General features: G+C 40.7%; 1 protein-coding gene across 9 annotated transcripts in view; it reads right to left on the bottom strand.

Moving 5' to 3' along the window:
• KLHL32 (kelch like family member 32) overlaps positions 1-17,598 on the bottom strand; it is a 235,391-nt gene that overhangs the window by 74,690 nt on the left and 143,103 nt on the right. For 4 of the 9 annotated variants that reach the window (XM_067011495.1, XM_067011496.1, XM_059083005.2 and 1 more), the window contains one exon: positions 11,344-11,559. The exons of 4 other annotated variants lie outside the window; for them this stretch is intronic. In XM_067011495.1, coding sequence (XP_066867596.1) covers positions 11,344-11,559 — 216 coding nt within the window. The remainder of the gene's footprint in view (positions 1-11,343; positions 11,560-17,598) is intronic. One more of the 9 variants, XM_067011497.1, reaches the window with a different exon arrangement.

The following is a 17,598-nucleotide window of genomic DNA, read 5'->3' as shown; positions in this document are numbered from 1 at the left end:
CTATGCTGATATCAAGAAGAATATTTGGGGAAAAGGAATAAAAATTTCTGTGATAGGCCAGGCTAAATTTGGCATAAAAGGGATGTGGAGAAAATTGAGACACTATCCAGCTGCATTCATATGGCAACAATCCAGACTATACACATTAATATTTTTTAAAAATTTATGATGAATGAAATATACACTTGGAGTGGCAAAAATAAGTTCCTAACTTCTATTTTCTTCCTTAATCTTGGGATCAACCAGCCAATAATGAGAGTAATTATGATTCAGGTCAGTACTGCAAAACAAAGGAAAGTTTTTTTAGCTGCAAAAATTAATATGCATGCAACCTGTGGTGTGCGTGTGTGTGTGTGTATGTGTGTGTGTGTCCATCTGCAAGCATGTGTATGGTGTGAACCCCACCTGTATATGTGTAAGAGACAGGGGACAGGGTAGTTTTTAACCTCTCTACTCAAAATTTTTACATAAAACTTAGGCCATTTTATTTGCTAGATTGTGAGTTGGAACAATACGATAAGGGTACATAATTAACAAAGTAAAAAGAATTATTAAAAACAGCCTGGAATTTTCCATGCAATATTTAGCAAAATTTGTCCCCTCATAGCTAGACCTCATTTTATGGGTTAATTGCTCACAGCAAAAGTATTGAGAATGCACAAAATTCCCATAGTTCTACTTACATGTAAATATACCTCAAGCAGGATATTACTAAATCTGCCATATGACTTTCTGTAGCATTTCAAAGTTTTCATTTTGACTGTTTTTATAGGAGACAATTCTCAAAGGAAGATATCTGGCACATGGTTAAAACACAAGTATTTTCCAAATCCATCCTTGTTCTCCCACCAATTCCTTAAGCACCCCATCCTACAGTAGTCACCTTACTTCTCATGTGCACACAGGTGCCTCCAGCAAGCTTTATCAATGACCGGGCTCTGTCATCTCCTGAGGGCTTCGTTCTTCTCCCAGAGTGGCACTGGCTTTTAAGGCACAACTTCCTTTTGCCCGGAAGGTAGTTTGTATATTGGTCAAATAGGAGTGGCTTTGGGATACTGACAGCACATGGGATTTAAAAGATTTCCTAGGTGGTTCACAGAACAGGAGGATGAAAAGCAGGCCGACCTGGGTCAGTACCTGTTCTAACCTCTCGAATCCAAGAGGTGTGGAATTCATCATTTGAAAGCACTACACAGCCCCTCTACATGGCCTAAATTGAACAAGAGATGAAAAGAGCAGAAAGAGTCTTCAGGGGACCTGGCAACCTGACAAATCAACCCCTTTGTTTACTTTATTATTTACTCTTTCTATTGGGCTTCACTCCAGAGTATACAGTCCCAGCAGTGGGCAGAATAAGAAATCACTTACAACCCTCGACAGGTTCAATGTCATTCTCACAGCCAAACAGAGGGACGCCTAACGTCTATCTGTCTCTTAACTAAGCATCGTCCTTTCTGGATGGAGAAGTCTAGTTTTACTTTCAGCTGTGAGTAATTTTCCATTGTGATTGGCTGACCTACAGTCAATTTAGTATAATTAATGCCAAATTACATTGTAATTCACCTAGAATTACAAATTAAAAGCTATATTAAGAGCAAATGAATTAATCAAATTAATGATATTATGCTCACTTGTTTTAAAGTGTTAATAAGACAGGTCCTCCTAAAACGTTTAAACTTCAGCGCACCATCCATCACTACTTCAATCACCTGATTTCCTTGTGTGGCCAGAGGAGGTGGCATGTGGGCATTTCTCATCAACAAGAACACATACAAAGAAGATAAGTGCATTCAGCCACCAGCTGGCCCAGCTATTTTTAGCTTCTGTTCTTGAAGCATAAGTAATATCTGTGCCACTTACTGGAACTGACTTGCAATACTTCCTATCGGGACTTCCCTGGTGGTCTAGTGGTTCACCTGCCAATGCAGGGGACACAGTTTCGAGCCCTCGTCCGGGAAGATCCCACATGCCGCAGAGCAACTAAGCCCGTGAGCCACAACTACGGAACCTGTGCTCTAGAGCCCAGGAGTCACAACTACTGAGCCCGCATGCCACAACTACTGAAGCCCGCGCTGCTAGAGCCCATGCTCCGCAACAAGAGAAGCCACCGCGGTGAGAAGCCTGAGCACCGCAACTACAGAAAGCGCACGCACAGCAACGAAGACCCAATGTAGCCAAAAATAAAGAAATAAATAATAAAAATTAATTATAAAAGAATTTTTTAAAAAATACTTCCTACAGACAATGGGGAACAATGCAAAAACCTATGCTATTTACCTTTAGAACCCATCAAATATTTTTTTTCCTAAGAGAATTTTTCTTCCTGGTTATGTTTTGTCTACCAGAATATTGAAATCTGTTTTCATTCCTCCAGTGTGGCATCTCAAGTAACAAAGAGGTAGTCAGATTAAGGAGGAGAACCTCAGCACAGAGAAGGCATTACTCTGTACTGTGGACACAAAAGAAGTCTAAGAATTATCTTTATCTCTGAAGGCTGCCCACGATTACTATCTTAGAATGGCCACCTTTCCCCTCCAGGTGTGTTGAGTTGAGAGATGTTCTTCCTTGTTTTACTTGTAGCAGAAGTCCTGGAGGCAGGAGTGGGAGAAGCAGGGTATAAGGATGTCAGTATTCAACAATAAATGCCAAGGCTTCCCCAGACATCTCTTTGGAATATAAACAAGTCTAGAGCCTCCAGGTCATTCCGCGGCTAAGTTTAGATCCTCTCCTCTAGAACGCCCAGAACAGGTGATCCTCATGGTCTGGCATGGCCAACTGGCAGGAACGCTGTTGCCAGCAAGCACTCAACTGGCTTGATAAGGATTCCTATAGAAATAGTTTGGCGATGCAGGACATGGGGCACAGGCTCATTTCTACTGGAAAGATACTAACATTTATCAATACTAATGAATTAATATTTTTCTCCCTTTCTCTTAAACCCCATATCTAGGCCATCACCCAGCTGTCAATTTCTGCTGCATAAATTTCTCAATTTCAATATTCGGGTATAAAATGAAGATCTCATGATTAGTCATTTCCATTTGTTCCATCCACACTCTAACAACAGTCTGCAGACTTGCCACCACGCAGTCTGTAGGGCTGCAGCAGAAATAACCACACTCTAGGTTCTTCTTCACACTGATTTAAATCTCCTGATTGGATTTTTAAGTGATTCTCCTTTATGGGCCTTCTCTTCCTGCTTTACGCTTTATCACTTTATACCCTGAAGGAATGAAAGGTGGTTCCCTACCTCTGCCAGAATTCGCCATTCACTCCTTCTCAACAAACCGTCTAGAGGCTCAATTTTCCAGGCTCTGATAAAGAAAGACCCTCAGCAACACTTTCTTGTATGACTTTTATTAGAGTCATTTTTGCAACTTCCCAGAGCTGCACAACAGGTGAAAGTGAAAATTGGTAATTTATTAGGAAACGTATACTTCTGGCTCACTCATTATAGAGTAATATCACCACTTTGACTTTTGAGAAGATGTATCAGGTACTTTGAGTTTCTGTTTTCTTAGAGATGTGGAGTATTTGAAGAGAACACAGTGAGACCCACATTGAAGCCATACTATGAAGGGAGTCAACCATTTATCCTCCGTGAGTTTCCATTTCGTCACTTGTAAAAATCTGGCTAATACTTGCCTCATCAACCTTAACAAGGCTGATGAGAGACTTGAATGAGATTATGTGTGCAAAAATGCTTAAAAAGTATAAAGCTCTCTAAGGATTATAAAAATTATCATTGCTGCTATTATTATTGATGAACTTCTGTGCCTAGCCTCGAGGTTTCTACCTCATGTTTACCATATAGTTGGGTTTTATTTTTAAATCCCTGATAACCCAGGTAGCAGCAATATTACTGCTGGCTACCAACGCATAAGTAATATTTTCCAGTCATCTTTTTCCTTCTCACAGTAGCAACAACAAAAACATCAGTCTGGAAACAACATGAATCACAATGAAAATTATAAGCAGAGAACATAAATATGTTATATCTCATAAATCACCTTGTTGTTCTGTTGTGCTCATTTAAAAAAAAAAAAAAAAGGAAGGAAAAAGAACTATTAACTCATGAGAACAGCAGCACATAAATACAAGTCAGGTCTCCTGTAATTTCTGATAATCACTGCCCCTCACAGCTACTTGACAACACACAGCTCTAGCACTGAGGTCAGCTGGAGCAAAGTCCCTCTGAAATAAATGTGTCATGTGTCTCGCAAAAGCACACGATCCAGACAAACAACAGCAGGGCCACTAGTCAAGCTCCTCAGGGATGAGTCCTCCCAGAGGAATCAGTTGCATGTAGATCAGGACGAACGACTAAATATACACTCTGGCAGCTTCGAGCACCAAGCCCTGAAATAGCAGAAGCGCTCAGTGTCCAGCTGGGGGCCCTCCAAGGATCAAACATCCTCCAGGCACAGCACTATTTGGGATGTGAACAAACCACTATTTTATTTATTTATTTTGCGGTACGCGGGCCTCTCACTGCTGTGGCCTCTCCCGTTGCGGAGCACAGGCTCCGGACGCGCAGGCTCAGCGGCCATGGCTCACGGGCCCAGCCGCTCCACGGCACGTGGGATCTTCCCGGACCGGGGCACGAACCTGCGTCCCCTGCATCGGCAGGCGGACTCTCAACCACTGCGCCACCAGGGAAGCCCACAAGCCACTATTTATTGTCTTCACTAACATTTAGTAAAAAGGAAATGGAGATATCCTCATCACATTTGTAGAAAAGACTGTAGCTACCTGGGAGGGACTGCCAGAAGTTTCAGGAAGAAAATTGAGAAGTGGTACACATTTAATTACTTTAAGGAATGGTAAGTAAAAAAATAAAACGAGATATCATGAAGAAGCCCAGAAAGTGCCTCTCCCTCCCCCCCAAAAAATAGTAATGAGACATGCATATATGAAATTAAACTGAGGAAGGGCGCAGATATGATGAAAAATTGCAATTTGGGCGGGGGATGAAGGAATGAGAGTTCTCAAGTCACAGTATTTTATTCCACTTCTAGTTACCAAGGTCCTAGCATTAAGCATGAGGACACCACTTAGCAGAATTTTTTGATTAGATGGTCACCCGCAGTTTGATTTCTTTGAGGCTTGGACTGTACTGCAGGGATTGACAAAGGTTTGCAAAGCTGTTTAGAGGGCACATACAATGAACAAGAATTACCAATGAAAAGAGCACTGAAGAAAAGGCAAAGGGACACTGGGTGGTGTTGAAATGTCCAAACAAAAGGATTTCATTTTCCAATCCACCCATATCATTTCAACACGGCCAAAATTAGCACAGAAATCACTACTCTATTTGGCACAGGTCAGTCCCCACTGGGAAGGAATTGGGCGCAGGGGGGAAAGAATAGCAAGTGGAAAGTTCCACATCAGACTCTGTGAGATCCATGAAAGCAGGGCCACATGGGACCTTTCTGCAACCGACTGCCCAGAACTCATCACGCAGCAGCAGCAGTGGTGCTTGAGAGCACATGACTGGGTGGAGTAGACACTCGATGACTCTTTAAAATGAATGAAAGATTGAATTAATAAGCACTTGGAGCAGAGAGTCAGAGTTAGCAACATGACACAGGCATGAAGGCAGGCAGAGCTGGCCATTACCCCTTCAATAGGCAGGCACTACACCAGAGAACAGGAACGGCCAAACCCTTCCTAATTTCTTTTAAAGTCATAGGATTAATTTGATGCACCTCTCCGTCCACCACGCCCAAGTATTTTTGCACTTCTAGTATGAATTTAGAAGCTGTGAACCAAAGTGGGAAAAACCCAAGAATTAAAAGATGTGAATTTGATTTCTAGCTTTGTTACTTCAGTTTCCCATTTGTGACACAAAGCAAAGGAGCGCAAAGCAATGCGAGATGAAGAAGCACTCTGGAAACTGTGATGTGATATTCAGATGTGAAGTATTATGATAGTATTGTTGGACACACAGTCCTGTTTGAAGTCCTTGCTTCTCCCTGGCCAGATGTGCATTTGGGACAGTTTATCATCTAAGAGATAAAAGACAAAAGCTGAGTACATCACTAGTGTCTTCTATTTTCCAACTATAAAGTGATAGTAGCTTTTTGTTTGGGTTCACTTTCTGGGACTACTTATGAGGAAAATGATTAAATCAAACTCTAAGGTGGATAGTTTGTGGAATAGATAAAAGCCCAGGAGGGGCTTGTCAAAAAAAAAAAAAATTGTTTCTTCCCTAGTGGCGCAGTGGTGAGAATCCGCCTGCTGATGCAGGGGACACGGGTTCGTGCCCCGGTCCGGGAAGATCCCACATGCCGCGGAGCGGCTGGGCCCATGAGCCATGGCCGCTGAGCCTGTGCGTCCGGAGCCTGTGCTCCGCAACGGGAGAGGCCTGCGTACCACAAAAAAAAAAAAAAAAAAAAAAAAAAAAAAAAAAAAAAAAAATCACTGCATCGGAGGTTGTTGACTACTCCAAACAGTATGTGACTTACGTCTCTAGAGATATAAAGTGAATGTGTTATTAACAGATGCTAAGGTCTGATCTTGTCTGACATCAGTGATGTGACCACTGAATTATTTGGTCCTGTTATCCACTGAAGTCCAGGCAAAGTTAGACTCAAAATATAAGGAGGAGTCCTCAACCCAAGGTTAATAAAGGAAGAAAATCACTGACATATGTACTATCCTTATAAAATAGTAAGATAAGGACTCCCCTGGTGGCGCAGTGGTTAAGAATCTGCCTGCCAGTGCAGCAGACACGGGTTCAACTCCTGGTCTCGGAAGATCCCACATGCCGCAGAGCCTCTAAGCCCATGCGCCACATCTACTGAGCCTGCGCTCTAGAGCCCGTGAGCCACAACTACTGAGCCTGCACACCTAGAGCCCTTGCTCCGCAACAAGAGAAGACACCACAATGAGAAACCCGCTCACCGCAACTAGAGAAAGCCCGCGCACAGCAACAAAGTCCCAATGCAGCCAAAAATAAATTAATTTTTTTAAAGATAACTTCTCTTCACTAAAAGTAGGAAGCAGTTAATAGATTAATAATTAAAGGTAAATAAAACTTCTCCACATTCAGAAATAAAGTTAAGATAAATCTCTTTAACCTAATAATTGAACACTTTTATAAAGCTTTTTACCCCAGGATCTAGCTTCTAACACTGTGCCCAGCACATAATAGGCATGTGAGAAATATCCATTTGTACTTCCACAAACTATCCATTTTTAAATGTCCTTCTTGTTTCTGCTACTTCAGAGATGAAATAATAATCCAGAGAGCTAGATAATGGTTTAAAATCAGAAGGATCCCTCCCAATTGGGGTTAGACCTGGAGAGGGAAATGGAGTTAGCTAACCTGTACCCTGCCTTACATTCCATGGTTTGGGGCATTTAGTAGGTGCTCAGTAAATACTGATGGATGGACAGCCACACTTTCTCCCTATGCTAGCAAATGTAAGAATTTACATTATATTCAGGTTTTTCTACAAACTGTACTCTCATGGAAAGTAATCTCCTCCTCATTCTCAGAAAGGAGAACCTAAGATATAAAAGGCGGAGAATGTACTTTCCTGAGAAAAAACAGATTAGCCAGCACTTCCTATGAAATGAAAACAGACCTAATATGTGGGAGTGGTAGGGAACTGTTTCACGATTTCACTGTAAGTTTTAGAGCAGGAACCCCTGGCTCAGTAGTCTGAAAATATACGTTGAATCTAACAAGAGAAATTTAACAGGGCCCTGTTGAAACAAAACCCTAAGTCAAAGCTAAAACCCAAAAGCAAAATACAACAGTGGAGATTTGCCAGGTCATGGATGCCAGTGACCTCATGCCCCATGTTTCTTCCTCGGCTGATTTGCTCATTTTTTAGTCTCCTCTTTCCTTGAGCCCAATAACCAATTTAGTGTCTTTCCTCTGCAACCTGAGAAATTGCTGGCCTTGAACCCTAAGACCAAACTGTGGAGCTGAATCGAACTGAACTTTTTTAAAAAAGGATGTTTTGAGGGGACTTCTCTGTCCTTACATATCCAAAGTGTGTATATGCTATGGAGAACAGTATGAAGGTTCCTTAAAAAGCTAAAAATAGAACTACCATATGATGCAGCAATCCCACTACTGGGCATATACCCTGAGAAAGCCATAATTCAAAAAGAGACATGTACCACAATGTTCACTGCAGCACTATTTACAATAGCCAGGACATGGAAGCAACAGAAGTGTCCATCTACAGATGAATGGATAAAGAAGATGTGGCACATATATACAATGGAATATTACTCAGCCATAAAAAGAAAGGAAACTGAGTTATTTGTAGTGAGGTGGATGGACCTAGAGTCTGTCATACAGAGTGAAGTAAGTCAGAAAGAGAAAAACAAATACCATATGCGAACACATATATATGGAATCTAAAAAAAAAAAATGGTTCCGAAGAACCTAGAGGCAGGACAGGAATAAAGATGCACATGCAGAGAATGGACTTGAGGACACGGGGAGGGGGAAGGGTAAACTGGGACAAAGTGAGAGAATATGTATACGTACAGCTGATTCACTTTCTTATACAGCAGAAACAACACTGTAAAGCAATTATACTCCAATAAAGACGTTTTTAAAAAAAGTGTGTATATGGGGCAGTCTCTACATTACCTGTGAATATAAAGTGAAGTTAACGAATAGACCAAGTAGTTTCAGGCTATGGAAGGGAGAAAAAAAAAATGTCTAGGGGGGATGAAGCAGGCTTCTGTGAGAGAGGACACAAGATAACGTTTTAAAAGGTCAGATGGAAAAAAAGAGGAGACAAAAAGCACGATATTGGGGGATTTCATAGGTTTCCAAATCCACAGAATGGTTATCACGACCTGCAGCACATTTTAGTAGGAAAGGGACTGGATAAGGGACAGCAGGAAAAAGTAAAAAAAAAAAAAAAATAGTTTGTTCCCTGAGGATAACTTGATGGTTCTTATGACACATCTTTAGAGCCAAACTGCATGAAGTCTGGTGAGTAGTAAAAAAAATTGGGCCTTTTGCCAAATAAAGGGAATATCCCAGATTATATTATCAGTAGATTAGACAGTGGAAGAGCCACATGCCCAGATGTGTGTGTGTACATTTGCTACATTCTCACGTAAGTTACCAGTTGCATGTAATCAAACAGCACTTCCCCTCCATCCACTTTTCTATTACTTGTCCTACTTTGTGCCAATTTCCATTTTTCTCCCCAACACCCCTTGTTTCACTGTTCTTCTTTAAGACATGGGATAGGGATTTGTCAAAGTCAATGAGCACTTTATTACAGTGAGAACGCTCCATAATGAACAATTCAGCAATTTAATGAGATTCTGTAGATCTGTCTCCAGCCTGTCCATCAAGTTTCACTTCTATAAAGCACCCTGACACTAATCCTCTGGCATACCCAATCTTCACCCTGGGCTGAATATTAGATTCTTCCATGGTATATTGCATTACTAGTATAACCTCAGCAAAAATGATGAACTTAACTATACTTGAAGCAATATAACTGGACTGACTTGATTTTATCTATTGGGTTGAGTGCGACGGAATTACTTATTTACTAAGATAAAGCAAAAACAGTTTCTTATTGCCTGAATGACTAAATTGATAATATTTATGTGAGTCTTTTAATCCTTTCTTGAGGACCAGGTATAAAAAAACATTGCCTGCAGCAGAAAGCAGCTTTTGAAATTCTACATTATAAAATTAGTAACATTTAGAGAGGCAATTATAACTCTTATGTGAATAGTATGGAATTTTTTGGACACTCACACATCTGTACATTACCATGTCGATATCGGGCAGTGCCTTCAACTGTGCCACAAGAAGAGAAGCCACAAGGATGGCTGGCTCACATCTCAATTAGGTTAGAAATAACTAAATAGAGAATTCATTCTAAGTCTTTGTTTTTCCCTTTGGGAAGGAAAGAAAAATTTGGCAGTTCCTCACTTTGAGCTGACCAGAGTAATTCTGATGATTTGTGTTTTCCATAGATAATCAAAATTCATACCAAAAACTCACCCTCACCAACACTTTTGACCTCTGCCTGAACAACCATTATGAGAAACACCTAAGAAGCAGAAAATAATTTATGGCGTGTATTTTTTCACTGATATTTTCTTCTCAAGACAGCGTGGAATACTGGAGAGATGAGGGCAGGTGTCAACAAAGCTGGATGTGAAGGCTGGCTCTGCTCTGTAACCCTGAGGCGAGACACTGAAGCCTCATTTTGCTTGTCTGGAGGATGGAATGATAACAACCATCCTTCAGGCCTGTTGTGATGATAAGTTAATAAGTCTGCAAAGAGCCCGGGCCCTGAAAGGCCCTCAGCACACTGCAGGTCTTATTATCCTCACTGGTGGAAGCAACGGTGAAGAGGGAAGTTGCTGATTAAAGTAAGATAAAGAAAGAAATAAGGGAGGAAGGCACTGGGAAAATTAGCAATCAGTAGAATCAGATGCTGATAATTAACAGCTACCTATGACTCCATTTTGTCCAGAATTAAAGTATTCTCTGAATGTCATTTGATAAGCTACAAGGTATTCATTGCCTCATCAGCTAATAGAAGACTTAATATTTTCCCTTGTATTCTGTATATAAATATTTTTCAAATGGTTATGAAATCTTGAAAGTATGGCACCCTAGAAGTGACAGGATGGCTTAGCCACTGCTTCAGAGAGTAAGACAGACAGTATAAGAAGCAGGGGAAGATGGGCTCTGACTGTTTCCCAAAGACACCGTGTGGGTTGTTCAAGGATAGTCACTGGGGATGAGCAGAAATGGATTTCAATTGAATAATCAAATTGAAAACACAAAACATCCTCCTGTCCCCTAGGCAAAGGGTATCTGAAAAGAATGCTATGTCAAGTGAAAAAGCAGGGCTTAGGAAAATAGCAATGAATGCAGAATGAACTAAGGAGGGAGATTTTTCCACTGTGAAGGGAGGAGAGCTTCCTCTCATTTAAGGTCCCAGCTGCTCTGTACTGCAACGAAGAAATGTTTCTGAATTGTTTCCAGGAAAGCCCAGAATTTATTCTGATTCCATTGGTCTTAAATAGGCATAAATACCACTTTACAATCCATCCTTCTCATATTCAGTTTAAGTAACTATGTTTCACAGAGGAATAAAAACCCTTGACTCTTTCCGATGTAACCACCTTAGTGGGCTGAGGCCTCAAGCCTCAAGGGCGGGTGTTCTCCAGTTACTTGCCCATCAAGGAGCACTGACTCCTAAGACTTCAATTCCAATGTGGACCAAGCCAGACAAAATAGTTGTCGTCGTTCCTCAATCCTTTAACATTTAATCATTCCTTTTAATCATGACTTCACGCCAAAAGAGGACCCATGCAGAGTGCCCTTACCTGCCAGATCTGCTCTTCACTCAAGGAGGTCAGGCGGTCGCTCTTCAGGACCTCCTGAAGCAGACAATAAGGGAGCGTTAGAATGTCTTCTGGGCGACTCTTCAGGAGCTCAGAGAGATGTTTCACTAAGAAATCGATCACTGCCTTCTCCAACAAAGTGAGGTTAAAGAGGTCAGCAAGTCTGTACAGATCCAAGTAATTAAAGCTATTTAATTCCTGGTGCCAAAAAAAAAAAAAAAAAAAAAAATGGAAAAAAGATCTCTTAGAAATCAATCCAAGAAAGAGCAAGCAAGAAATTCAGACTGACTCCCTAAAGTCTGCATGACAGGAGTGGGAGAAAGGGAACTGCACTCCACTGATAATGTAAAAAACAACAACAACAAAATCCGCAATTATACAGCTCTGGGCAGAGAACTGTTGTTCTAGGATTTAACATTTTTCCTTACTTTGCCCCTCTTAAAACCAATATACTCAAAGACATCTTTAAAAAAGGGACTGAAAGGGGTTTCTGGTTTTACTGGCTAAAATGTTACTTTGCAACTTTTTAGAAACATTTTACCAAAGAAAACAATTTGTCTACCATATTTTACAGCTCTCAGGTGGTAAGTTTTTTCTACTAAAGATAATATGAGGGCAGGTAGAGCGGCAGCCATGACTAGAAGACAAAAACTATAGCCCTACTCTTTTTCTAAAACTTCAAATTAAGTACAAATTTGAGTTAAAAACAACCTATCCTGATTTAATGAGCTAAAACAGAGATTTTTACATGTAAAGTCTCAGGAAATGAAGACATCTCTCTCACAGATTCCTGTCCTGAATAATTGTATATTGAATCCACCTGAGATGGATGATTTATAATTGTTCTTTGCTTTTTGTTAGCCTCAAAAATTCAGGCAATCAATGACAATCTTTTCAAAGAGTTTCTATAGCAATGCTTCATTGTGGGGGGATTCTACCTGTCTCTACAAGTTCTCAAACTCAGAGCCAGAGCTCTAAAATAATGCCCCCAGAGGGCCAGGACACCTGTGAAACCTTTGCCTTGTAACTCTGCAAGAACCATAGTGGGCATGCAGGTTTGTTGATAGAAAACTTACCTATTTCAAGTAGATTGAGAGTGGGCTGTGTCCTAGTTTTCCCTCATTTTCAACTTGCAATTATTATTACAATATTTTCTAGTAACTTAAGGAATGCAGAATACCATCAGATAGCTATTTTACTCCATTGATTTATTAAGTATTTTCAACATACTTATCCCTTTTTCTAGTAATCTAACAGTATTAAGAACTTTCTAGGGCTTCCCTGGTGGCGCAGTGGTTGAGAATCCGCCTGCCGATGCAGGGGACACGGGCTGGTGCCCCGGTCCGAGAAGATCCCACATGCCGCGGAGCGGCTGGGCCCGTGAGCTATGGCCGCTGAGCCTGCGCGTCCGGAGCCTGTGCTCCGCAGTGGGAGGGGCCACAACAGTGAGAGCCCCACGTACCGCAAAAAAAAAAACCACTTTCTAAAATCTTTATATTCTATTTTAATGTATCTGTTTCCATAAAATTTTAAGGTTTAAAGGAATATGTTCTAAATCAGCACTGTCCAACATGGTAACCACTAGCCACATGTACTGGGCATTTGAAATGTGGCTAGTGTGATTTGAGATGTGCTGTAAGTGTTAAACATATACTGAAAGCAAGGAGTAAGAAAAATAGAATATTAAATGTCTCATTAATAATTTTTACATTCATTGTATGTTGAAATGGTATTATTCTGGATATAGTGGATTAAATATATTATCATTAATTTCACCTGTTTCTTTTTACTTTTAATGCAGCTACTAGAAAATTTAAAATTAACATATGTGGCTTCCATTAAGTTTCTATTGTACAATGCTGTTCTAAATAATGAAATGTATAATGAAGAAAGTGTAAAAACAGATCTCAGAGAAACAGCTGCATCATCCCCACGGCTACCTGATTCTTTTGTTTGTTTGTTTGTTTTGTTTTCCTTTAGATTCTATTTCTTTTGGTGGGAGATGACACTTTAATTACATTCCTAACAGGAGTCAAGCTAGATGACTTCAGGAATCAGCCATAAGATTCTGGCTCTTAATAGCTCTACTGGCCAACACAATTGAAAAGGAATAAATACTTATCTATAAAATGAAGTTTACCACAGTTGACCACTAAAATCCATTACAACTCAAATATCTAAGGGTCCACTCATAGCCATTCAATTAAAATATCTGGGCTTCCCATCCAGCAGACTTTATCAAAGGAATACTGCATATTTTGCCTCCAGCATCAGGTTTTTCAAGTAATGTTTAAACTTATTCTTCAAATCTTACTTTTTCCTATTGGTAAATTCTACTACGGGAGGAAAGAAGATGTAACCCTTGCACATGGAGCTTCCACAACGAACTTTAGGACAATCTCCTCGGGATGAATAAGCTATTTCTGGTCAATACATCTATGAAGCCAGTTTAACTGCTCCAGGACCCTGGATACGATTTCAGTGTCCCAGTAAGTCACTCTGCAGTCCGCCCAGATGCGTGATGGGGGTCGGGGAGCGGTGTCAGTGCCTTTCAGGTACCCTGGGCGCATGTGCAAGCCCTGGTTCAAGGTCCTAGGGCAGAGCCCAGCCGCACCACACACAGAAAGACGAGCATGCAGAGGCGGAAACAAGCTAGCTCTGTAAAGTAAAAGGTGGATGGGCACAGCTGAGGAACAGTGTTTTTTTTCCCCACTCGTTCTGCCAAAAAGACTGTATACGGCTGTGATTTTGAGGCTGGATTATGTAGCGGCAATCAAATATTCTTTATTAAGCATCTTTATATCTTTGTATAGAGACACTGGGTTTCTTCTGATTAGAAGCCTGCAACTTAAATACAGGCCAATTCAAAACTGCGGACAACCAGAGAATTAATTTAATTTAATACAGGATTTTAAAAAGTGTGCTTCTTTTCTGCTGCGTTTCTTTTGAACGTAATTATTTAATGCCTGCTTCCACAGTCCTGAAATGTTTTTGTTTCCAAAGGGTATAATTTTATATAACTCCCAAATCCAATCTAACACAGCATTTGATATTAGTGGAGAACTAAGGCTAAATGCACAAGTGTCAATGGCTAAGTGAAGAGCAAAGGGGAACTGAACTGACACATACCCGTGTACAAGAGAAACAGCAGTTAAAAGTCTCTTCCTGGACTTCCTTGCTGGCGCAGTGGTAAAGAATCCGCCTGCCAATGCAGGGGACACGGGTTTGAGCCCTGGTCTGGGAAGATCCCACATGCCGCGGAGCAACTAAGCCCGTGAGCCACAACTACTGAGCCTGAGCTCTAGAACCCGCAAGCCACAACTACGGAAGCCCGCGCGCCTAGAGCTCGTGCTCTGCAACAACAGAAACCACCGCAATGAGAAGCCCGCGCACCACGACAAAGCGTAGCCCCCGCTCACTGCACCTAGAGAAAGCCCGTACACAGCAATGAGGACCCAACACAGTCAAAAATAAATAAATAATTTTTTAAAAAGTCCGCTCCCTATCTTTACCTTTTCATTTCTTCTCTCTTCTGCTTAAAAACATAATTTCCCCAAATCTCCTGTGCTTTTTATGTATATCAAAACTTTCCGTTCCCCTTGCCATGCATACTTAGCACCTCGGTCGTTACATTGTGTAAACTGGGGAGTTGAGGGAAAAAAAACCTTCATTGAGGTCTTGATACCACAATATACGTTCCTCCTACTGGAGCCAATGTGTTTATGTGAGTCTTAAGCAAAATCATCACTTCTTGTTCTTTTGGCTAAGACCATATGCAAGCAAAATAATCACCAATAATGCTGCTTTTAAGGATTCCCATTAATGTGATTAAGGAGGTGGGAAGCAATGGTTAAACTGCATTAAATGCTCACCTGTAATACTCTGCATGGAAAAAAAATCATCACTGTTATGAAAGTAGCGCCATTATGTTTCTGGTTATAAAAAGTAATCAATTTGTCCATTTCATAAAATTCAGGAAGTACCAAGTATGAAAAAGAAAACAAAAATGATTCATATTTTACCATGCAGAGATAATCACTGTTAATGTTTTTGTATATATTTCTAGACTTCTTTCAAAGAAGTCTTTTATATGTCAAAGAAAGAGAAAGACCAATTGTATTCAGGAGCAGAACAAACTGTCAACAGCTATAGGCACTTGGAGGCAACCCAGGTTGGTGGAGAAGAGCAAGCGCAATAGAATCAGGTAGACGTGGTTCAAATCCAGTGCAAATTCTTATTGTTGGCTATGACCCTGGGCCAGTCACTGATCCTCTGTTATTCCCCATTTACGAAATGGAGAGTTCACCCAGTTCATAGGGTCGTTGTGGAGATAATGAATCAAAAGCACTTACCGCGCGGCTTGGCACATGGAAAGTAGACAGTAGATTTGGCAGGCAAGGAACAATAAAGTATATTTGAGCATTGTTGTTTGGCATCCATAATCCCTGATTCATCACTGATGCAAGGAGGTCAAAATAGAGAATGTGGTCCCTTTAGATATCAAAGTCTTAAGTAAGCTTGCACCATTAAATCAGGGAAAAGGAGGGTATCCAGAGTAAAAACCACGCAATTGAGTTGTAAACTGATTACATGTTAATGCCTCTCACATCTATATTATTAGCCCAAACCTCTCTCCTAAGCTCTGAATTCATTTTCCCAGCTGCCAATAAGAGGACATCTTCTCTTGGATATTCCACAGCTATACTGAACTCAACATGCCCACACTGAACTTATTTTTTGCAAACTTGCATCTTCTCCTCGTCCTAGTTATGAGATTGTCTCCCTTCTCTTACATTCTGTGATGTAGGAATCCAAGTGCCCAAGTAGAGGCAGTGGTTTTGAATTGAAGTTACAGCTCAGCAACAAGAAGCCCTCTTGAGTGAAAGGAAAATCTTTTTCTTTTATTTTTCTAAAAAGGTTTCATTTCTGTCACACTGCTTCTCACTTGAAATTTAGTTTCTATTCAGAATTATGGTGCATACATTGTTGTTCTTTGAGGAATCTTTTTAAATGTATTTTCCTCTGGTTTAGGGCTATTTGGCTTTTCTCTTCCTTTCTATTTGTTTCTTATAGTGTGAACGACAAGTTAAATTATAGAAGAAGAACCATAAAATGTGTCCCCAATACAATACCAGCTATGGAATAAACACCAGTTTTCCAAGTGCAATAATTCTTAAACCTTATATATTCCCCAAATTCAGTCTTTTGGTGTGGCCTATTTCTCTAATTAATTAGAAGGGATATTCCCCAGATTAACTATTGAATATGGTAGGGAAAAGAAAGCACAAGAAAGGGAAATACTATCTTATTTTGGCTTACATTCAAATGTAATTACTTTTGTGAGGCAAATTACTGGGTGAGGATATGAGTGAGAGGAAGTAGGGCAGTTTGGGGGCGTGGGTAAACCCTGTGGCCCTTTTACAAAACCAGGGGAGGCAAAGAAGTCCATCTTTGTGATGGATGTCTCCTGGTGGGGTTCTCATCTGTAGCTGAGTGACTGGCCACTGTATTAGCAAGTGTCTTTCAATATCCCAATCAAGCAAGTACTAATAATTAGTGATGAAACTCCATACAAGACTCTTTATATTATAAAGAGAGATTAGAGAAGATTGAAGCCTATCCCTGAGCCAAGGTCACCCAGACTCACTTGCATTCTAATACACTTTCTTGAATAGGAGAAAATGGTGAAGCCTTATAGCTGAGGTCTGCATGTTCACTGCACACAACCCACAGCCTAGCTCATATATGCCACAGCCTAGAGACGGGTCGATGCGTGCCAACAGCGATACAGGCTGAGAATCAATAATGCATATTTCTAATACATAGTCTATCTTAGTTTCAGTCACACCCATGTTGTGTCCCAGCCTGTCAGTAACCCCTTGACCATCCAGCACTGCAGTTTAATCATAGCCCTGGCAGGGGGATTATGCGGAACACAGAAAATATTTGTCATCTTGTGACTGCATCTACTGTAGACTATCCCCAAAATCTGCCCCACAAATACTCTTCCTCAAATCCAAGAGTCCTTGTTAAACTGACAAGATTAGGAAATCTGATGAAGATGCTTTAATACTAAGGATACCCATACAAAACATGGCCTTAATAACACCTATTTCTCTTGTTGCTCATGTAATTCTGAGAACATTACTAACTTACAAAACAAAAATAAGCAACAGCAACCTGTACTATAAGAATGGAGGGCTTCCCTGGTGGCGCAGTGGTTGAGAATCCGCCTGC

The sequence above is a fragment of the Kogia breviceps genome, chromosome 13 (assembly GCF_026419965.1).
Source record: "Kogia breviceps isolate mKogBre1 chromosome 13, mKogBre1 haplotype 1, whole genome shotgun sequence".
Taxonomy (NCBI): domain Eukaryota; kingdom Metazoa; phylum Chordata; class Mammalia; order Artiodactyla; family Physeteridae; genus Kogia; species Kogia breviceps.
The sequence above is the reverse complement of the archived record's forward strand: the minus strand, read 5'-3'. Positions and strand labels throughout refer to the sequence as shown.